The sequence below is a fragment of the Malus domestica genome, chromosome 13, assembly GCF_042453785.1.
Source record: "Malus domestica chromosome 13, GDT2T_hap1".
NCBI classification, from domain to species: Eukaryota; Viridiplantae; Streptophyta; class Magnoliopsida; order Rosales; family Rosaceae; genus Malus; species Malus domestica.
Window position 1 is genome coordinate 31,587,056 of NC_091673.1, and position 23,776 is coordinate 31,610,831.

General features: G+C 38.3%; 1 protein-coding gene across 1 annotated transcript; it reads left to right on the forward strand.

Moving 5' to 3' along the window:
* The first annotated feature begins 22,369 nt into the window (after positions 1-22,369).
* Positions 22,370-23,552, forward strand: LOC103433082 (transcription factor IBH1-like 1). Its single transcript, XM_008371303.4, has 2 exons — positions 22,370-22,606; positions 22,721-23,552. Exon 2 carries the CDS (start codon positions 22,722-22,724, stop codon positions 23,331-23,333), a length of 612 nt encoding a protein of 203 aa, XP_008369525.1. The 5' UTR covers positions 22,370-22,606; position 22,721; the 3' UTR covers positions 23,334-23,552.
* Positions 23,553-23,776: the final 224 nt, after the last annotated feature.

Genomic DNA, 23,776 nt, shown 5'->3' on the forward strand with positions numbered 1-23,776 from the left:
AGCTAATCTTACTTCCATTGTGTCTCAGATGGCCGAAGGAATAAGGATGAAAGAACCAAGTGTATGTGGTGTGTGTTCTATCCAAGGACATGCCTCTGAAAAGTGCCCTCAATTGATTGAAAATGGTGGATGGGAAAGCGCCAATGCAATTGAATTTCAAGGCCACAACCAGCCAAGGAACGATCCATATTCCAATACGTACAATCCAGGTTGGAGAAACCATCCAAATTTCAAGTGCAGAGAGCCCCAACAGTCCCAACAACAAGAAGGCTTTAGGCAGCAACCTCCGAGCTTCTATACCAAGCAATACGCACCAACACAAGCCCCACAACAACCTGCCCAAAACACCTCAGGTACATCTTTAGATAATGACACACTTCTTAAGTTACTCACCAATCTGTCTCAGGGGCAAGAAAATCAAGGCAAAGCAATGCAAAACCAAGACAAAAGGGTGGACCAAATGGAGAAGCAAATTGGGCAGATTGCGGAGTTTGTAGGACAATTCAGAGAGCAAGGTAAGTTGCCTAGTTCTACCGTTGTCAATCCGAATGGATGATTTGAATCTGCAAAAGCCAGGAGTTTGCGAAGTGGAAAACAAGTTGGATCTGATACCCAACCGTCTAATTCACGTTCCAATGAGGTTGAAGAGTTGATAATTGAAGAAGAGGAGCAAAGCACCCACACGGCAAGGGTGGAAACACCTTTGCCGCAGGCCCCAAAAACTCATAAACCATCCAATTCGGCCAACAAGGGTAAGGAAGTTCCAATTTTCATTAATTCTAATGTTGTTCCTCCAAATGTACCCTTTCCTCGTAGGTTTATAAAGAAGGAGGAGGCTGAAAAGGATATTTTGGAAACGTTTAGAAAAGTTCAAGTCAATATACCACTTTTGGATGTAATTAAGCAAGTTCCCAGGTACGCCAAGTTTTTAAAAGAACTTTGCACAACTAGGAAGAGAATTTCGAGTCAGAAGGTTGTCAAGGTAAGTGAAAATGTCTCAACTGTTTTACAACGTAAATTGCCCACTAAATGCAAAGATCCGGGTAGCTTTACCATTCCTTGTGTAATTTGTAATACTCGTTTTGAATCTGCCATGTTAGACTTAGGTGCATCTATAAATGTCATGCCTTATTCAATCTATGCATCTATGCACTTAGGCGAATTGAAAAATGATGGTGTGATTATACAATTGGCCGATCGATCTAATGCCTATCCAAAGGGAGTTTTGGAAGATGTTTTAGTGCAGGTCAATCACTTAATCTTTCCATCAGATTTCTACGTGCTTGAAATGGACGAGTCAGACCATTCCCCTTCATTGCCCATCCTTCTTGGAAGGCCATTCATGAAAACGGCTCGGACAAAGATTGATGTGTTTAATGGAACATTGACGATGGAGTTTGATGGGGAAGTTATTAATTTCAATCTTTCTGATTCTATGAAGTATCCTAGTGAGAATCATTCATGTTTTGTTATTGATGTAATTGACTCTTTGGCGCATGACCATTTTGACAAATTGAACGACGATGCACTTGAATTGGTCATTGCACGAGGAATGGAGAAGCAAAATGTTGAAGCAACAACCATGGGAACCCTCGGCATGCAAGTGAACTCTTGTGCCGTACCCCCTGGTAATGAGGTCATTGAGATGGTGGCTGCTCTTGAGTCATTGCCATCACAAACTGGTAAGTTTTTTGACCCAATTTTAAGTTCAATTTCGGCTAATAAGATGCTTCCCTCAGTTGTGCAGCCACCTACACTTGAACTTAAGCCATTGCCTAGTCACTTGAAGTACGTTTACTTGGGAGAGGATGAGACGTTGCCTGTCATTATTTCATGCTCACTCACGGCACAAGAAGAAGGTAAGTTAGTGAGGGTGCTAAAGGAGTACAAAACAGCAATTGGGTGGACGTTGGCCGACATCAAAGGAATTAGCCCCACAACTTGCATGCATCGCATACTTTTGGAGGAGGGGTCTAAAACATCTCGAGAGGCTCAGCGCCGACTCAACCCTCCTATGATGGAAGTTGTGAAGAAAGAAGTCATCAAACTTTTAGATTGTGGAGTTATCTATCCAATCTCAGATAGTAGGTGGGTTTCGCTCGTTCAATGCATTCCGAAGAAATCCGGAGTGACGGTGGTAGCAAATGCGGAGAATGAACTTGTGCCTACTCGCATTCAAACCCGTTGGAGAGTGTGTATCGACTATAGAAAGCTAAACGCCACTACAAGGAAAGATCACTTTCCCTTGCCATTCATTGATCAAATGCTTGAGTGGTTAACCGGTTATGCTTTTTATTGTTTTCTTGATGGTTATTCTGGTTATAATCAAATTGTCATAGCACCCGAGGACTAAGAAAAAACCACTTTTACATGTCATTTTGGTACATTTGCTTATCGTCGCATGCCTTTTGGTTTATGTAATGCACCTGCCACGTTTCAAAGATGCATGATGAGCATATTTTCTGATTATGTTGAGAAAATAATTGAGGTTTTTATGGATGATTTTAGCATCTTTGGTGATTCTTTTGATGGTTGCTTGCATAATCTTAGCTTGATTTTAAAACGTTGCGTTGAAACTAACCTTGTGCTTAATTGGGAAAAATGTCATTTCATGGTTAAACAAGGCATAGTTTTGGGTCATATTATCTCTGAAAATGGTATTGAGGTTGATAAGTCAAAGATAGATCTTGTGCGTTACTTACCCTTTCCTACTTCGGTTAAAGAGGTTCGTTCTTTTCTTGGCCATGCAGGTTTCTATCGTAGGTTCATCAAAGACTTCTCAAAGGTGGCACAACCTCTTTGCTGACTACTACAAAAAGATGTGACATTTGAGTTTAATGAGGCATGCACGGCATCATTCAATCAACTCAAGGAGTTGTTGACCACGGTACCAATCATTGTCCCACCGGATTGGAGCCTACCTTTCGAGCTTATGTGTGATGCGTCCGATTATGCTTTAGAAGCTCTTTTGGAACAAAGGAAGGACAAGAGGCCACATGTCATCTACTATGCCTCACGGACGTTGAATGATGCGCAGTTGAACTATTCCACGACGGAAAAAGAACTTCTTGCCGTTGTTTTTGCTCTAGATAAGTTTGGATCATATTTAATTGGTACTAAAGTAATTGTTTTCACTGACCATGCAGCTTTGAAATACTTGCTCACTAAAAAGGAAGCCAAGCCGCGGTTAATTCGTTGGATATTGCTTCTTCAAGAGTTCGACATTGAGATTCAAGACAAAAAGGGAAGTGAAAACGTGGTGGCTGACCACCTAAGCTGTATGATGCATAATGAGGAGCCCCTACCCATTGCTGAAATGTTTCCTGATGAACAATTGATGTCCATTAAGGTAAGTGAACCGTGGTATGCTGATTTGGTCAACTTTTTGGTGTCTAAACGAATTCCAAGCACTCTCACTAGACACCAACGTGATAAGCTTAGGAATGATGCACGGTTTTTTGTATGGGATGATCCATATTTGTGGAAATATTGCCCTGATCAGATTATTTGTCGATGTGTGCATGATTCTGAGTTTCATTCCATTTTAAGCTTTTGTCATACATATGCATGTGGTGGTCACTTTGGCACACAAAAAACAGCACTTAAGGTGTTACAATGTGGGTTCTTTTGGCCTAGTAACTTTAAGGATGCTAGAACTTTTTTCTTAACATGTGATAAATGCCAAAGAACAGGAAATATAAATGCAAGGGATCAAATGCCGCAGGTTTCCATCCTCAATGTTGAAATTTTTGACATTTGGGGTATTGATTTTATGGGTCCCTTTCCTTCCTCGAATGGTTTCATGTATAATTTGGTTGCAATTGATTATGTGTCAAAGTGGGTGGAAGCAAAAGCCACCCGGACTAATGATTCTAAAGTGGTTGCAGATTTCATTAGAACCAATATATTTGCAAGGTTTGGCATGCCACGAGTAATTATCAGTGATGGAGGGTCTCACTTTTGCAATTGGACCATTGAGGCGTTGTTGAGGAAGTACAATGTCAACCATAAGGTTTCAACACCTTATCATTCTCAAACCAATGGGCAAGCTGAGGTATCTAATAGGGAGATCAAACAGATTCTAGAGAAGACCATTGGGCCAACAAGGAAGGATTGGAGCTCGCGTTTGGAGGATGCATTGGGGGCATATCGCATGGCATATAAGACACCCCTTGGCATGTCCCCATTTGGGCTCATCTATGGCAAACCATGCCATCTTCCCGTAGAATTGGAGCACAAGGCGCATTGGGCCGTCAAAACATTCAACATGGACCTTGATGCCGCGGGAATTCATAGAAAGCTCCAATTAAATGAACTTGAAGAGATTAGGCATGAGGCTTATGAAAACGCCCGAATTTACAAGGAGAAGACAAAGGCTCTCCATGACAAGATGATTCGAGGCAAATCATTCTCCATTGGGCAGAAAGTGTTACTCTTTAATTCCCGCCTTCGCTTGTTTCCTGGTAAGTTGCGTTCCAAATGGATTGGTCATTTTGTGGTTACTAATGTTTTTTCTCATGGTGCAGTCCAAATACAAAGTTTGAAGACGCAACAAGAATTCTAGGTAAATGGGCATCGTTTGAAGCCCTATTATGAGGCCTTTGAGGAGCAAGTCGTGGAGAATGTACCCCTCCATGCCGTGGGCCCTGCTCAAGCTTAAATTGAAGTTTCGTCCTGTTGGAAGACGTTAAAGCAAGCGCTTATTGGGAGGCAACCCATGTATTCAAATAAGGAAGATTTTTGAATTGCTCCACAATCAGTTTTGCGTTTCTAAAAACCTTCCCTTTTCAGTAGTTTTATTTTGCCATGATTGTCATTTTTATTTGTTGCTTGTTTAATTGTTTTTAGTGTGGGTTTATTTTTGAAACACTGACAGTTATGCAAGGTATTTTTACATTCATAAAAAAGAAAGGAACATTAAGCAGATAAATACAAGAGGGAGCCTTCACAAAGGCTGCTTAGGAGAAGTCTCAGCAGTCGGCGGAGCCCCAGAAGGAGGAGGCATCGGAGGTTGATCATTTGGAGCTTCATTACGCGGTACAGCCCCAGAAGACGAAGGCAAATGCTGTTGGAACAAACCCACAAACCTCTGATGATCAAGTAAAATCTGACCATTAGATTCCTGCATCTGGTCAATCTTCCTCTTCATGTTTGTAGCATAGTTGTGTGCGAGCTTGTGCAACTGTTTATTGCCCTTTAATCTCCTGTTTGAGACTCATCACTTCAGCCGCCAACGATTCAACTTGACGGGTTCGAGCAAATAGGCGTTGGGCCATGTTGGACACAGAACCCGCACACTACACACTAAGAGCCAGAGACTCCTTAACAACCAACTCATCAGACCGTTTTGAAAGCAGTCTGTTATGTTTAGGAGTGACAAGGTTCCGGGCCACCACCGCAGCAGTCAGGTCATTCTTCATCACAAAATCCCCAATGGTAAGAGGACCAGTAGGGGATATGAAGGTTGGGCGCCATTTGTTGTCTGGAGAAGGCATGGCAGCCTCTTCACCAAGGTTCAAGTCAAAACGACGGTCGGAGGGGCCAGACATTTTCAGAGGTGTTAAAGAAAGAAGCGGTCGGTTAAGTTAAGATCGTAGAAGTGCAAGAAGGGAGTTTTTACAGGTAGAAATTCAAGTGTGCTTTGAACGTCCTGCGTACCTCTATAAAACGGGTCTGATGAGTTGGCTCAGCATGTGATGGGATTTCAGAGATCGAAGAGGCGAGCTCAGAAATCGAAGAGGCCAACTCAAAAAAATCAAAGAGGCGCTAGCTTTCTTAAAAGCTAGGCTTGCTCAGAAACCACGGCCAATCTTCTTTTCCAGATTTGTTCGCACTTGTCACATGCAACCTCTGCACTCGACGGGATTTCAGAGATCGAAGAGGCAATTCCAGATATCGGAGAGGCATCTGCTTTTCCAGACGTGTCAGCATCTGTCACATGCAGAGTAAGCTTTGCGAAAATCATGGGCAGTTTGTCGAAGCTCCGATTCCAACCATCTGCTTTTCCAAACGTGTCAACATCTATCACATGCATAGTCAACTTTGCGGAAATCACGGGCAGTTTGTCGAAGCGCTTTTCTAGACTTGTCAGCGCCTGTCACATGCACACTCAGCTTTACGAAAATCACGGGCAATCTGTCGACGATTTCTGGTGAAGTAGAAAGCACGTGAAGTTTATTGTTCAATCATCCAACGGTTGCCGACAAGAGTGAAAGAACAGTACCGGTTATTATTTCCTATAAATGTTGACCTTCACCCTCCATGGCAAGGCAGACATACATAACCTTCCGTTATCTCCGAGAATGCCTTTCCAACAAACCCTCTCGAGTCACTCAGTGTTCCTTATTCCTTGGGGTACCTCTACAAACAACCCATCCAAAGCAAAAGTATTTCATATCATGAAGGTTGAAAGCAAGAGTATCTCATATCATGTTTTCTCCCTGTCCTTCTCCTTGTCGTTGTTTTGGGACAAGGAGAAAGAGAGCAATCAGCCAGCACTTGGTATCAATCTTCCGATCTGGAACTGACTGCCTGGAACCCCTTCCTGATTACTTACCTAGCCTTGCTCTCGGGTACTCATCTTCATCATCTTATGCTTCCTCTTCGTCTACCACATCTGCCTGGGGAATAGATAAGGGAAGTGAAAATGATACCTCAAAGCATGTGGAGACAATTTGCCAATTCATCCTCAGCTAGGGACAAGGAGAAAGAAAGCAAGAGTAGGGCACTTGGAAAGATTGAAGAAAGAAACAGATCAACACCTCTACCTCTTGCCTGCCTGCCGTGCAGAAGAAACAAGCAGAGAAGAATGCAGACTGCACAATCAAATCAACCCAGCAGAATGAGTCTGATTTGAAACCAAGGAACTCTCATATTCCTCGCTCAGAATTCCAAACCAGTTCGAGATCAAAGCTGTGGAAAGTCGCCAAGATCATGTTTTTTTTTTTTTTTTGTGTGAGTTTATGCTTGAAACATTGAGGACAATGTTTGATTTAAGTGTGAGGGGGTAACCATTGTTTTGCATGAAATTCGTAGGAGTTTATCACCCATTACTTCTAGTGTTGTTCCTTGCTGTTTTAAGTGTTTTTAAGCTGTTTTGGAGTGTTTCAGTGTGTTTTGACATAAAAATCCAAAAATCTCTTAAAAACTTGAAAAATTGTTTTGAAAAACCTAAAAAAAAGTTGTTTTTGTATGTTTATTTGTGTCTTAGGGTACCTTCCAACATAATGATGAAGATTTGGTTTTTAATTAAATGACTGTTAAAGAGAGTTATAAACATGGATGAAAATTTGATTTACTCTTTGGTGTATGCTTGGTTATGGTTATAATTTATGAATTCACATGCAATCATAAAAGGAAAAATCAGTTTTTTTTGTAAAATGCTTGAAAGAAGGAACTCAAACTAACGCTACATCCTTGAGAGACTTGGGCCTAAACGTTTATTTGGAGAGTTATTAATTTGTGCAATTTTTTTTGTTTTCTAAAGTCGTTGCATGATCTCATTATTCTTTGCTTGGTTGCTACTTAGAAGGTGTTTCATCATTTAGTTTCAAATGCTAGAACTCATGCCTATTTCATTCAAAGCATGTTATTGATTTGCATAACACATATTCAAGATGAAGTTGTTTAGTGAGTCAAGAGCCAAAAAGCCTATCCCATTCATTATGTTTAAGTTTAACCCCGTTGAGCCTTGTTTAGCCTACATTCTTTGTTAACCCACACTATCCTCACCTAGCCTAGATTAGGACCATCCATACCCTTGTTCTTGAAGCATAGTAAAGCATGACTCAAAATGAATTCCTTTTGATTAATGTATTGCAGAAAACAAGTGTGGGGGAAGTGATTCTTGTGTGTGTATGTGCCAAAGTCCTTAATAAGGCACGGGTCGAAAAAAAAAAAAAGTTGTGAAAATGTACGAAAAAGAGTTCTAAAGTTTTGTTTGTTGAAGAAAGGGTCCAAAACATTGAATTCGGCCCTAAGTGTTGCTTAAATCTTCCCTTTGTGCTAAAAGTTGATTTCTGCATTCTAAAGTGAATTCTAAGTTTCGATTTCATTACTTTGTTTGCTATTGCTTTAAGAACGTTTGTTATCCCTATCTTTCCTTTGTTAACCATTACCCCAAGCCCCGTTACAACCGTTGACTTCTATCTTGAGTGTTAAGTGTTTCAATTTGTGGAGTTTGAATTTGGTATGAGCATATGGTGTCACTGGTTCTCGCATCTAAGTAGTAGCATTCCATTCATGAGATCATATCTAAACATGCTTAATAACTCCAGAAATTGCTTTCTTTGTAACACATATATGTGAGTGTTCGTTTTCATGTTTACATCAATCTTCTCACATATAACTAGTGTAGGGTGTGTAGTCAGAAAATGTGTGAAAATAGAGAGTATCTTTTATGGAATTGAGCAAATTCTCTAAGGCATGTTACTACATTCAAAACATCATTTTAATTGGTTAAATGTGAACTAGTAAGTGGTGACTGTGATTAAGTATGTGCTGAAGTATGAAGATAACTAAAATCTGTGGGAATAATGATTTTTAACATGTCATGTGCATTGGAAATCCCTAAGGCAAATGTTGGAAGGATTAGAATGTGTTTTGTTTACTTTGTTTTGTTTGTTTGTTTCGTTTTGCTCGAGGACTAGCAAAAGCTAAGTGTGGGGGAATTTGATAGGAGCATATTTATGCGACTTAGTTAACATGTTTTCTTGCATTTACTTAGTTAGTTATTGCTTATAAGAGTGTTTTAAGCTATTTTCGTGTGTTTGTAGGTCCTAATAACAAAGTTGGAAAGAAAGTGCATTCTGGTGCAATTTGGAGCAATTTTGGGCCAAAATGGATTGCATGCATATGGAGCAAGTGGGATGGATGTTTTTGGTGTTTTAAAAAGGGTTTCAACACATGCAAAAATCTGAATAATGAAGTTGAAGTGTGGAAGTGTGCAGATACATAGACTTAAGGAACAATTTGAAAGGAAAATAAGTGAAAGATGCCCTTTGTTGGATTGCTTTACAAGTTGTATTCACATTTTCAGCAACTACAAACATAATTGCAAGCTAAAATGATGCATAGCATGTGTGTAGAGGTGTAAAGTGACCGAAAGTTGATGTTTGCAAGATGAAATGATGCAAAACATGTGTGTGAAAGTTGTCTAACAGCTAGTACATGTGGAAAAGGGATGGAATACAAGGCAAATGCATCAGAAATTGAAGAATGAAGGCACATGGACAACTAAAAAGGAGTTGAATTAGCAAGAGAGGAATGATTGCCTTTTGTTAAAGGCAAGACACAATGATAAAAGAGCATGTAAACTAGCCGTTTTTGCATCATTTTGGTCTTTCCTTGTATTGTTTATTGAAGCCACTTGAGTGATTCTTTGCTTTGGAGCTTCTATAAATAAGGAGTGAAGGGAAGAACACTACACACTACACTACATAAAAACACAATCAGCCACACCACCCATTCTCTATCCATTCTTTTAGCCAAACCTATCTACACATTCATATACTACATCACAAACACATTTTCAGCCATCTTTCTCTCTTTTTCCATCCTAAACACCACCATACCATTTGATCGGATGATATTTATATATATTTTTACTTCAAATTCACTCGTCTTTTCTTAGTTAGTTCCTTATATTTTTGAGCTATTTACGTTATTTTTGTGTTTTTAGGATTTGTTATGCAAAGAAAATAAAAATAACACAAATGAGTTTTAAATAATAAAAGGAATAAAAAATTCAAGACAGCAGGGCAACAAAACAAGTGGTTGCACTTTTAAGTGCTCCGCTTGAGAAATATAATGATATTGTCACAGCCTTGAAGCTTACAAATTATCCTCGTGTCTTGGAATTTCTTGATAGTGGAACAAATAAAGTCATGGCTACTGTTATAATTCAAAGCATTATGAAAAATACAACTCATGTTTTAACTGCTGAGAAGGTATGGTTAAATCATTGAGAGTCCTTTTCTCCGAGTTTGCTTCTTAATGACATGGAATGCTATTTTTACAGGTTGAGGCATTATTTGAATTAATAAAAGGACTTATTGAGGATTTGGATGGGCCTCTTAATGATGAGGTTGATAAAGAGGATGGAACATGGAATGGCAAAAACAAAAGAAAAGAAAGAAGTTGATGGGAGACACGGACAGCACAAGCAGAGAAAGAAGAATAAGAAAATAAAGTTGATGGGAGACATGGAGTAATGGGAAAGAATAAAGCTTTGAACAGCAATAAAAATAGAAGAGGGCAGCGTGAGGAAGGAATAAATAAAAAAAAAAGATGCCTTTGGCAGCTGGAGGGCAGGTCAGGAGATAGAGGGAAGTTAGAGGGCGGAAAAGAATAAAAGAAGGAGAAGTAGATTGGTGTGAGGGGGTCTTGGAGCGGGAGAAGGGAGCTGCCCTTTGGGCAGCTCGCAGAGACGCAGGAAGGAGAGAGGTCAGGGGAGAAGAGAGTGACGCGGGGCAGGGGAAAGCTGCCTTTGGCAGCTGGAGGAAAAGTGGAGTGAGGACGGAGAGACAAGGCAAGTCAGCACGGGAATAGAGACAGCAAGGGCAGTCCAGATCAGGCGTGACAGCTGCTTTGCAGCTGGTCAGAAGGTAGAGCAGGTTAGAAGCGGAGCGGGGGACTGACGAGAGAAGGCTGCCTTTGGGCAGCTTGTGAAGGTCAGCATGCAGGAATAGGCGCAGAAAATAAGGAGGACAGAGTCAGTACAAAGGTGAGGACGGTCCAATACAGCGTGAAAGGAGAACGCAGACAGAGATCTTCACCTCTCTTTCGGTTTAATCTCTCTAAACTTCTATTTTATTTCTATTTTTAATAATGTGTAATTAATTTTATTTTGGCTAGAGGTTAATTCGAAACCATGAATATATTTGTAATATGAATTGATTACCTTCGGTTGTGATTTCATAAGTTGTGATTTCAATTTACTTATCCGTTCGTATAAAAACTGATTTGTGTATGTTGGTTGAGAGTGCACGCTTAATTTACATGCATGAATTTGATGCTAGAATATAAGTGAATTTCACCTAATCGTTATGAACTTATTTTCACAAGTAGTAAAGGTTGCTAGTCACAATCACGTTAAGTAAATTCTTGGCAAGAGTATCATGCTTTTCATAGTTACGAATGCCTCGTCAATGCTTATAGTTTTCACAAAGTTTAATGATCTTTGATTGTATCGCTATTGTGCTTTTCACGTAGGGGACTTTTGAAGAATGTTTTGAATTGTTGTATGCGTTTTTCCGTCCAATTCAATAACTTAAGGAAAACTTGAAGATTAAAAAAGTGCTGTTCACGGTTAATCTGGAGTATTGAGATTCACAATTTATTAAATGAACAACTGGAAATCATTTTGTATGCAAGTATAACATGTGTGGAGAAGAACCCTCTAGCTAGTCCGTCATTTATCATTTCACCTTAATTTCATGTTTTTGTCAATTCTGTAATTTAATTAAGTTTAATTTACTTTTCATCAAAACCAAACACCCATCCATTATTAAATTATATTATTTATTGTTAGTCTTTTAATTTAATTTCCGTCCATTTCAGTTCCTAGTGTTTAATTTAATTGTTTTCATTATTTTGAGTCATTTTAAGTGTGTTTCGAGTTATTAGAGTTTTTAGCCTAGTTTTGTGTCCTTGAGTCTTATTTAATATTTTTAAGTTAATTTAATAGATTAGCAATCCCTCCTAATCCCCGGCCTAGAACGATACCCTACTTACATCTATACTACAATTGTCAAAAAGAGGGTTTAATTTGTGTGTCAAGAAATTCACGCATCAAATTTTGGCGCCGTTGCCGGGGATTAGCAACTTTGCTAATCCTTTTATTTTTGTTTTTGTTTATGTTTATATTGGTGTTTGTGTATTTTACTTTTGATATTTGATTTATTTTTCTTTCTTTGATTTTAGGTTCAAATGGAGCCGAGGGAAATTTAAAGGAAAGATGCGTCCGGCTAAAGACGTTAAATCAAGCGCTTCTTGGGAGGCAACCCAAGCATTCAACGAAGGGAGACTTTGGAATCACTAACCCAATCAGCTTTGCATTCTTCCACCCTTATCTTTACTGTTTTCATTTTGTTTTGTTTAGTTAGTTGTGTTATTTGGTTGATTTCTGTGAGTTTGTGTTATTTAGTTTAAGTGTGGGGGAAGGTTAACCAAAGTCTCTTTACATTAATTTACATATAAAAAAAAAAAAAAAAAAAAAGGGATAAAATTTAAAATTAATGAAAAAAAAAAAAAAAACATAAAAAAAAAAAAAAATTAAAAAAAAAAAATTATTAAAAAAAAAAAAAAAAAAAAAAAAATGCAAATATTTTACAATAATGTAAACTAATAGTATTCATTGGTCGGGTGGTGCTTCAGTAGTAGGCGGGGCTTCAGCAGTCGGCGGGGCCACAGAAGGAGGAGGCGGCAGAGGTTGATCAGTTGGAGCTTCACTACGCGGTGCCGCTCCAGAAGACGAAGGCAGATGCGGTTGGAACAAACCCACAAACCTCCGATGATCAAGTAAAATTTGACCATCGGTGTCCTGCATCTGGTCAATCTTTCTCTTCATGCTGGTGGCATAATTGTGTGCAAGCTTGTGCAATTGTTTATTTTCATGCTTGAGTCCTTTAATCTCCTCTTTGAGACTCTGTATTTCAGCCACCAACGATTCAACATGACGGGTTCGGGCAAATAGGCGTTGGGCCATGTTGGACACGGAACCGGCACACTGCACGCTAAGAGCCAGAGACTCCTTAACCGCCAATTCATCAGACCGCCTAGCGAGCAGTCTGTTATCTCTTGGGGTGACAAGGTTCCGGGCCACCACCGCAGCTGTCATATCATTTTTCATCACCGAATCCCCCACGGTAAGGGGACCGGTAGGGGATATGAAGGATGGCCGCCATATGTTGTCTGGTGAAGGCGGAGCTACCTCTTCACCAATGTTCAAGTCAAAACGACGATCAGAAGGGCCAGACATTTTTCAGAGGTGGTGAAGAAAGAAGAGAGTCGGAATGATCAAGATTAAACAAGTGCAAGAAGGGAGTGTTTACAGGAGGGTACTCAAGTGTGTTGAGGAACAAAATTAACGCCTCTATAAAAAGAAGAAATCAAATAGGCGCTCCTCAGAGAAGCGTCCTCTCGCAAATCGAAGAGTCGGGGCTCCTTTCTCAAAAGCCGGATTCTTTTCTCAAAAGAGGAGTTTCCTTTCTCAAAAGCCGGATTCTTTTCTCAAAAGAGGCGTTTCATTTCTTAAAGGCTGGGCTTGCTCAGAAACCACGAGCCGAACCCCGGATTTCGCAAGATCAATTCGTCCAGACGTGTTGTCACCCGTCACACGCAAACTCAGCTCTGCGAAAATCACGGGCAGTCTGTCGAAGTGCCGATTCCAACCATCTGTCTCTCTCAGCCTAGTCAGCATTTGTCACATGCAACTGGCAGCTTTGCGGAAATTACGGGCAGCTTTGTCAGAAAGCGCGTAATTTGTACTATTCATCCATCCACCGGCTGCCGACACTAAGTGAGAGAACAGTTCCGGTTGTGAAGACAAGTCCTATAAGTTTCTACCTTCGCCTTCCACAGCAAAAGCACACTCTCTCAGCACACCCTTTCAACACTTCTTCATATCCGAAAATGCATTCCCAAAGAATCCTCTCGAGTCACTCTGTGTTCCTCATTCCTTGGGATACTCCTGCGAACAACCCATTCAAAGCAAAAGTATTTCATATCATAAAGGTTGAAAGCAAGAGTATCTCATATCATGCTTTCTCCATGTCCTTCTCCTTGTCTTTGTTTTCCGACAAGGAGAAAGAGAGCAATCAGCCAGCATTTGGTATCAATCTTCTGATCTGGAGCCAACTGCCTGGAACCCCTTCCTGATTGCTTACCTAGCCTTGCTCTCGAGTACTCATCTTCATCATTTTATGCTTTCTCTTCGTCTACCACATCTGCCTGGGGGACAGTAAGGGAAGTGAAAATGATACCTCGAAGCATGTGGAGACAATTCAGCTAGGGACAAGGAGAAAGAAAGCAAGAGGTGGGCACTTGGAAAGATTGAAGAAAGAAATAAGGACCAACACCTTTCCCTCGTGCCTGCCCGTTGTGCAGAAGAAACAAGCAGAGAAGAATGCAGCTTGCACAATCATCCCAGCGGAAGGAGTCCGAACTGAGGAACTAGAGAAGCTGCCACATCCGCTTGGAGAACAAATAAGGAACTGCAACATTCCCAAAGAGCAAAGCTCCGCCGTACAATATCATCAAATAGTAAAAAGCTAAGTGTCACCCTGTTCAAGAGGAAAGCTGTGGAAAGTCAACAAGCACGACCAATGATTACTTATTAGTTTTATTCATTATCTTTTATCGTAATTTTCAATTTTTCGTTTGCAATTTTTTTTTTTTTTTTTTTTTTTTTTTTAATTAATTTTCTTGCATACTTAACTGAATTATTTCTTTTCTTTGCAGGAACTTTTGGTTCTTTCCACCCTTGAAGTTGATTGCAGAATTTTAGCTTGGGGGTCATCGCTTGATTTTACTGCAAATTAGGGAAGTTTTCAGTCCACTTGTTTTATTTTGTTTCTTATTATTTATTTTATTTTTTATTTTTTATTTGCATTATAGTGTTTTCTGACATTGGGGACAATGTCAAGTTTAAGTGTGGGGGTAGAAATCTCTAGAATTTCATTTGTCTCTGTGTTGTTGTTTTTTGTGTTCTTAATTAGTTTTGTTTTCTTTTAAAAAAAAAAAAAAAATTAATTAAAAAAAAAATTTTAAATTAAAAAAAAAATTAAAAATTCGGAAAATTTAAAAAATCCAAAAATATTGTCTTGTTTCCCTTATTGTTTTGAATTAGATTTTTTGTTAGTTTCCCTACCCAATGATATAATTGGATCAAATTTGAACCATGATCATCAAGAACTTAGTTAACATGTGTTTTGTGAAATTCCTAATTCTCTTGTTAGTTTTGTACATGTTTGACCATCTTTGAAAAAAACCAAATGCACATAGCCTTGTTGATGTGAAACTAAAGCATGACTTAAAGCTTTATATGTGAATTTAGTGACCATATACATCCTATGTGAGTTTTTGAGCCTATTGAAAGTGTGTGCATTTTTCATACACTCCTATTCTTTCATGTGTGATGAACTTTTGTGAGATACATCTCTAGAACTTGCGTAACGATCTTTCGAAATGTTTGTCATTGATTGCATGAACTTGGAAATGATAGAGGCATTAGGTTTACCACTATGGCCCAAATAACCATGTTTCCCAAAGAAAAATGATATCATTAGATTGCCAATTTGAGCCATGTATGTTGAGCCTTTTATTTCTTATCACCAGATATGTCTACCCTTATACCTGAAACATTTTTCCTTACCCTTTCCAAGCGAGCAATGCGAGATTGTCTTATGAGAAACGTTTGTGAAGTACTGTGAAGATGTTTAGCAAAAGATTAAGTGTGGGGGTATTTCATGTTTGTATATAAAAAAAAAAGAAAAAAAAGAGAAGAAAAGAAAAAGAAAAAGAAAAATTGTACACAAAGAAAATAAAAAGTTGTTCAAGTTTCAGTTTAAGGGTATGGTTGGAGGTGCTAGAAGAATCGCTGGAAAAATTGAGTTCTTATAAATCTAAACAAAAGAATTGCTTGCAATATAGCTTGGAACTTGTGTTTTCCTATTCTTTCATTTCAATAACCCTATCCCTAAGCCTCATTACATCCAATAAAAGTCCTTTTGATTTAAGTTTTGTAATTATGACTGTGGAGAAGCGATCTTTATGCAAGCTTATGGTAGAAATTTCACATTTGTTTCTTTGAGCGAAACACATTAAAACTAAACACATGTGTGATTGAGTGCATATCCCGTGAGAAGGTCACTAGTTTGCATATGATGATTTTAAAAATAAAAACTTGAAATTGCATTAGTATGGCTATCTCACACACTACACTTCAAGGATGATTCAAAGATTACTGCTAATATTTGAATAAGGAAGATGAACTTGGATTAGTTCCTTGATGCTAGCTATGGTTCTTGATGATTTGTTTTCTTAAATGAAATTCTATGAGGGTCAGATAGGGACAAACTAATGTTTTTCTTGTTACTTCTTGTTCTTGTTTTCTTTGTTTTGCTCGAGGACTAGCAAAAGTTAAGTGTGGGGGTATTTGATCGGATGATATTTATATATATTTTTACTTCAAATTCACTCGTCTTTTCTTAGTTAGTTCCTTATATTTTTGAGCTATTTACGTTATTTTTGTGTTTTTAGGATTTGTTATGCAAAGAAAATAAAAATAACACAAATGAGTTTTAAATAATAAAAGGAATAAAAAATTCAAGACAGCAGGGCAACAAAACAAGTGGTTGCACTTTTAAGTGCTCCGCTTGAGAAATATAATGATATTGTCACAGCCTTGAAGCTTACAAATTATCCTCGTGTCTTGGAATTTCTTGATAGTGGAACAAATAAAGTCATGGCTACTGTTATAATTCAAAGCATTATGAAAAATACAACTCATGTTTTAACTGCTGAGAAGGTATGGTTAAATCATTGAGAGTCCTTTTCTCCGAGTTTGCTTCTTAATGACATGGAATGCTATTTTTACAGGTTGAGGCATTATTTGAATTAATAAAAGGACTTATTGAGGATTTGGATGGGCCTCTTAATGATGAGGTTGATAAAGAGGATGGAACATGGAATGGCAAAAACAAAAGAAAAGAAAGAAGTTGATGGGAGACACGGACAGCACAAGCAGAGAAAGAAGAATAAGAAAATAAAGTTGATGGGAGACATGGAGTAATGGGAAAGAATAAAGCTTTGAACAGCAATAAAAATAGAAGAGGGCAGCGTGAGGAAGGAATAAATAAAAAAAAAAGATGCCTTTGGCAGCTGGAGGGCAGGTCAGGAGATAGAGGGAAGTTAGAGGGCGGAAAAGAATAAAAGAAGGAGAAGTAGATTGGTGTGAGGGGGTCTTGGAGCGGGAGAAGGGAGCTGCCCTTTGGGCAGCTCGCAGAGACGCAGGAAGGAGAGAGGTCAGGGGAGAAGAGAGTGACGCGGGGCAGGGGAAAGCTGCCTTTGGCAGCTGGAGGAAAAGTGGAGTGAGGACGGAGAGACAAGGCAAGTCAGCACGGGAATAGAGACAGCAAGGGCAGTCCAGATCAGGCGTGACAGCTGCTTTGCAGCTGGTCAGAAGGTAGAGCAGGTTAGAAGCGGAGCGGGGGACTGACGAGAGAAGGCTGCCTTTGGGCAGCTTGTGAAGGTCAGCATGCAGGAATAGGCGCAGAAAATAAGGAGGACAGAGTCAGTACAAAGGTGAGGACGGTCCAATACAGCGTGAAAGGAGAACGCAGACAGAGATCTTCACCTCTCTTTCGGTTTAATCTCTCTAAACTTCTATTTTATTTCTATTTTTAATAATGTGTAATTAATTTTATTTTGGCTAGAGGTTAATTCGAAACCATGAATATATTTGTAATATGAATTGATTACCTTCGGTTGTGATTTCATAAGTTGTGATTTCAATTTACTTATCCGTTCGTATAAAAACTGATTTGTGTATGTTGGTTGAGAGTGCACGCTTAATTTACATGCATGAATTTGATGCTAGAATATAAGTGAATTTCACCTAATCGTTATGAACTTATTTTCACAAGTAGTAAAGGTTGCTAGTCACAATCACGTTAAGTAAATTCTTGGCAAGAGTATCATGCTTTTCATAGTTACGAATGCCTCGTCAATGCTTATAGTTTTCACAAAGTTTAATGATCTTTGATTGTATCGCTATTGTGCTTTTCACGTAGGGGACTTTTGAAGAATGTTTTGAATTGTTGTATGCGTTTTTCCGTCCAATTCAATAACTTAAGGAAAACTTGAAGATTAAAAAAGTGCTGTTCACGGTTAATCTGGAGTATTGAGATTCACAATTTATTAAATGAACAACTGGAAATCATTTTGTATGCAAGTATAACATGTGTGGAGAAGAACCCTCTAGCTAGTCCGTCATTTATCATTTCACCTTAATTTCATGTTTTTGTCAATTCTGTAATTTAATTAAGTTTAATTTACTTTTCATCAAAACCAAACACCCATCCATTATTAAATTATATTATTTATTGTTAGTCTTTTAATTTAATTTCCGTCCATTTCAGTTCCTAGTGTTTAATTTAATTGTTTTCATTATTTTGAGTCATTTTAAGTGTGTTTCGAGTTATTAGAGTTTTTAGCCTAGTTTTGTGTCCTTGAGTCTTATTTAATATTTTTAAGTTAATTTAATAGATTAGCAATCCCTCCTAATCCCCGGCCTAGAACGATACCCTACTTACATCTATACTACAATTGTCAAAAAGAGGGTTTAATTTGTGTGTCAAGAAATTCACGCATCACCATCTCCCATCCATTCCTCCATAGAAATACCATCCAAACCTGTCCCCAAAACCTTGTGCCGCAGCAAAGAGGAAGGAGGAGAAGCCTTGGACGTGTATGCCATTCAAGTTAAGATTGCTGGAACGTTTTAGGTGTTTTCTTTCCTTTGTTTTCAATGTTTAAATTCAATACTCTTTGTTTTGTAAGTATGAGGAACTAAACCCCCTTTGGCTAGGGGGGAATTCGAAACCATGTTCATACCTGCAATAGGAGTGATTACTTTCATTTGTGATTCATAAGTTGTGAATTCAATTTACTTATCCATTTGAATTAAAACTGATTTGTGTATGTTGGTTGAGAGTGCACGCTTAAATTCCATGCATAAATATGATGCTAGGATATAAGGGAGTGTCACATTATCGTTATGAACTTATATTCACAAGTAGTAAAGGTTGTTCGTCACAACCGTGTTAAGTAAATTCTTGGCATAAGTTTCATACAATTCATAGTTACAAGTGTTTCATCAATGCTTATGATTTTCATAGAACTTAATGATTCTTACTTGTATCTCTATTATGCAATTCATGTAGGGAACTTGTGGGGAATGCTTTGGGTTGTTGTATGCAATCATCCAATTCAATGAAATTAGGAAAATCTGAGGATTAATTTAAGCGTACCTAATTAATCTGGGGTGTTGAGGTTCATGGTTTATTGAAAAGCAACTGGAAATCATTTTGTATGCAAGTGTGACATGTGTGGAGAAGAACCTCCTAGCTAGCCTTCCATCCATTCAATTTAACCAAATTCGTCCAAAAATCTGTTTAGTTTACAACTTGTTTGTTTTGTTTTCAAATTCGTCAAAATCAATCCCCCCGCCCTTACTTTGTTGAGGCATATTAGTTAGAAAGTGATTTTGTTTGTGTTTTTAAGTGTTTTGAACCAAGTTACAACCTATTTTCGTCCAAATTCTTTATTAGTGGCAGATTTGAGTCTTTTAGCTTGTTTTGAGCTGTTTTGAGTCTTTTGAGTTGTTTTAGTGTTTTATAGTTTAGTTTTGCATTCTTTGAGTCTAGTTTAGTGTTTTAAACTTTGTTTTACGTTTTTGAGTCAGTTTCAAGTGTTTTAGCAATCCCTCCTAATCCCCGGCCTAGAACGATCCCTACTTACATTCTTTACTACAATTGATAAAAAGAGGGTTTAATTTGTGTTCTTATATATTTTGCATCACATTCATCCAGACAACTAAGTTTCCCACATTCCTACCTAATCACGTGTTTAATTGAATCAGTCACATGTATTAAGAAACATGATTTAATTAACTCATATATGAGGACAATATCAATAAGATTATCCATAAGTAAAACATACACCAAACTTGAATTCAAGAAGATATAAAAATGTTCACAAAGTAAATCAAAGTTACTAGGGTGGATTCGGCCAACAAGGCCATCCATGTCAAAATTCTACTCTTCCAAGGATGTTTCGTGGAGGAAAATTAGTCTCACATATTGACTAGTACTCGTTAACAACATTGGTAGGGGCACAAACAGGTGCATAACCAATGATCTATTCCATCAAGACGGAAGTAGTTTCTGCAAGGTTTGCAAGGTTGAGGTTTGGAAATATTATCCCATATTCTTGAAGTTTTAGGTCTTAGGTGCCAAGGATCATGCTCCGAGCATGATGCCACACCTTGGCAGGCCCTAGTTCTACCATATGTTTGTGGTAGTAATCAGATCCGAGAATTTGGTAAACTTCCGCTTTCTACACTTGTTGCTTCAGGAGCGAGTTAGAAACAAGGAAGGATGAGAAAAGTATTCTTGAGTCAAAATTTGATGGATTTATAAACTTCAGAATTGTACTCATTCATGGACGTAATCATGGTGTGCTTCAGGCAATGTCTTTCATGATTAGACAATCTGTATGAGCGAGCCAAAGAGCCATGGAATCCTCGTTCGGGAGGTATTTCCATTTGTAATGCTTGAGGCTTAAGTTTTTTAATGAAGATCATGGCGGAGGCTTATTCAGCTCTTCCTTGCCATTGTTGGCTTCAACAGTTTCTCAACTTCTTAATAGTCACGTGGAGATTCACGTCTTGTACCCCACATAAAGTGGTTTCTAATAGAAACGTCCAAATCAGGAAAATCAAACTTGTGATGGTTCGACAATCCACTGAATTGGATGGAACAAGATTGTGATTAATGCTATGGGAAGGAATCATCCATAAGCATCAAAGTTAGAATATTTGAGTTCTAAGACATGGTTTTCATGAAACAACTTCAAGTTTTCATGGGTGTATTGTTTTATGAAAACTTTGGGTTTCAAAGGCACTAAATTTGAAACTACAAGTTCAATTTAGTTTATGAACGTTTAGTTCATAAAAGAGAGGTTCCTGCAAGAACACATAATGCAATATGCTGATTTAAGTCTAGTGGATTTGAGGTTCTTCGAGAACTCAAGTGTGAGAGCTTCATTACTTCGAAAGCATGTCATGGTTCAAAGTATAAAAATAAATTATTGAATCATTAATGTCCAAAAGTGATTTCAGTTCAATAATTTTGGATTCATTATCATATTAATGGACTGCATGTCATTTTTAATTAATTCAATAAATCGAGCCATACAGGGTTGATTGTATAAAAGTTTCAGGTCGTTAGGGACACAGCTGCAAGGCAGACCAAATGGCTGCTGGTGGGCTTGGGTCATGGCTTCAAAGCAACCCAGAAGGTTGCATATGGCAGTAAACCGAGAGAGAGCAGCCCATCAAAAAATTTAATGGCTGCTGTCCAAACTCCATAGCCCAGTAGTTCCAGGCTGCGGGTTGGGTTGTGTGAAGTTGCTGCAGGTAATAGGGAAGTGGGCCGAGGGCTGCATGTCTGTCATATGAGAGAAGCCAAGCGCAAGGCTTTGGTTTCATGCACTGCAAAGCCCAAAAAGGAGCTGCAGTTAGTGATAATGCAGCTTAGCTCAAATGGAGCAGCTTCAAGCCGGTACTCAACTATATTTTCCCCCTTTTGTTTTCTTTTTTTTTCGACATCTAGGGTTTGAAAAACCCTAATTGCTTCTAACTTATTTTATATACATTGACTCACAAATTCCACATAGCAATTTAATTGCGTAATGCATGAAACAAATATATATATTGACAAATATATGAACATATACAATATATATCGGAAGGAAAATATAAACATAGGGGGTTCATGCATCATGGGGAATGTTTTCATGCTTCAAGCTCGTTTCAAATATCTTACTTTATTTTAAGCGTACCTGATTGGTAAAAAATAAAAAGAGCCTTTGAATTTGTAAAAGATCATTCTCAGAAAGTCGGAATTGCATCTCCAATGCGTTGTATCACGTTCAACACAAAAAAATTAAATTGAATGAATAGCATGTAGATCAATTCAATAAACTAATAAATTAATCATAAAAAGAATTATTAAACCGTAATACTCCCCTAATTGAAAAATAAACTTTCTTTATTGCAGTGTTAAGAGCGTGCTGATAATGTATTGTAGGCATAATTTATTAAACGATTATGGAGGTCAGAGAGAGGGAAGATGCGGCATTAGTAGAGAGAAAGAGAGAGATGTGTAATTGTGTGTGTGTTCTATTTCATCCCATTGTGCCTTTATTTATAGTAGTAGGGAAGGTTAATTTCTTACCCTTTTCGGATTACAACTTTAATAGGCAATCTACTTCTAATAGGAATATAAGAGATATTTCAAGGTATACTAGGAATCCTAGTCTAGGATTTACACAATCACATTCCTAATTGAATAGAACTGCAACAGAAACGATTTTATCGACATATCAAATATAGTTAACTATTTCTTTGCTACCTCCATTGCACATGTAACTATTTCTTTGCTACCTCCATTGCACATGGTCTAATGTAATCTAAACATTTTCTTTTATATTCTCTAGCTAGGGTTTGAGTGGTGGGTCATTCCCACCATGTGCTTCCACGTGCCGTGTCTTTCTCTCAAAGCCCCACATCTCCTGTCCATTCACCACATAAATTAGGGGGTTTCTGCGTGTTCTTCTCCTTCTCAATCCTCTCTCTCTCCATCGATCTCTCCCTCAGGCCTCTCCTCTCTCTCTCTCAAACTTTCTTGGATCTGTAGCAGAACTGCATCACTCTGCAAAACTTGTCTGTCATATTCATATATACCTCCCATGATTTTCTCTCCTATCCCAATTCAATAAAAGAGAAATCTAGCATACATTTTTTTTCTTTTTCATAACCGAGGTATTTATGTCTCTATATGTACTCGAAACGTATATTATTCTTACAAAAACCTAATTCCCTTTTTTTTTTCTTGCAAAACAAAAATCTAATTCTTGATTCCGTACGTTTTTGCAGAATGCGTAATTTCAGTTCTTGTTGTATCAAACGAGAATTCCTGAAGAAATGGATAAAGGGTCTCCAAGTATGCAATAGCAGCAGCACCTTTTCGAAGAGAAAGATGACCAACTTAGACAGAAAGAAGGCTATCAAGTTGTCAGCAGATATAGCCATGGCTTCAACAAGAAATGGAACTACAAGTTGGAGCCGCGCCGTCATAGCCAATGCTACTGACAAGAACGACGGCAATAACAGAATCGTGGTCGAGCGTATACTGGGTGGTGCTGCTGCTGCTGCTGCTGCTGGTTGTCCTCGTTGTCATCCTGAGCACTGTGAGATTAAGAAAGCTTCAAGATCAGTGTCGTCCGTGGTGCACAAGAAGATCTTGAAAAAGAGCCGGAGGGTACGTAGTACTAATGTGTTGAGGAGGAAACGTGCAAAAACCCATCCGATTACAAAGAGATTGGTCCGGAAGAAAACACAAGTGCTCAAGAGTCTTGTTCCTGGAGGACAATCCATGGATGAGCTCTCTTTGATTGAGGAAACACTAGATTATATCGTGTCACTGAGAGCTCAGGTTGAGGTAATGCGGTGTCTTGCCACCACCGCTGAGTTAATAAATGGTACATAAGAATAATATCGATGGTAGTAAATTAATTAATTATCGGCTCCATCTTATTAATTATTAATTATGCTTTTCAAAATTTCTATTTCTTTTCCTTATTTTTCCCTTTTTTAAATAGTAGTACTAGTTATTTCGATATATGGCTGTAACCGTAAGGTGCGCAATATTGTACAGATCGAGAATACATTTCAGTACATCAAAGGAAGGAGTTTCAATGTTTAATAATTTGTCAGCTATATCAATTCATCTGCACAAGATTTTTGTTGGACTAGCTAAATAATACTCAGTTCCAGTTTAATTTTCTCAATTGATCGAGTTTTATGTATGCGGAAGGTGCTTTTATATGTGTGTGTAACAGTGTAAGTGTTTGATGGGAAGTATATGTAGACAACATGGTTGTCAAGAGCAAGGAAAAGAAAGGTCACATAGTCCACCTCCAGGAAATGTTT

Excerpts from the sequence above, each read along its gene's own strand:
- LOC103433082 (XM_008371303.4), top strand. The coding sequence starts at position 22,722 with ATGCGTAATTTCAGTTCTTGTTGTATCAAACGAGAATTCCTGAAGAAA.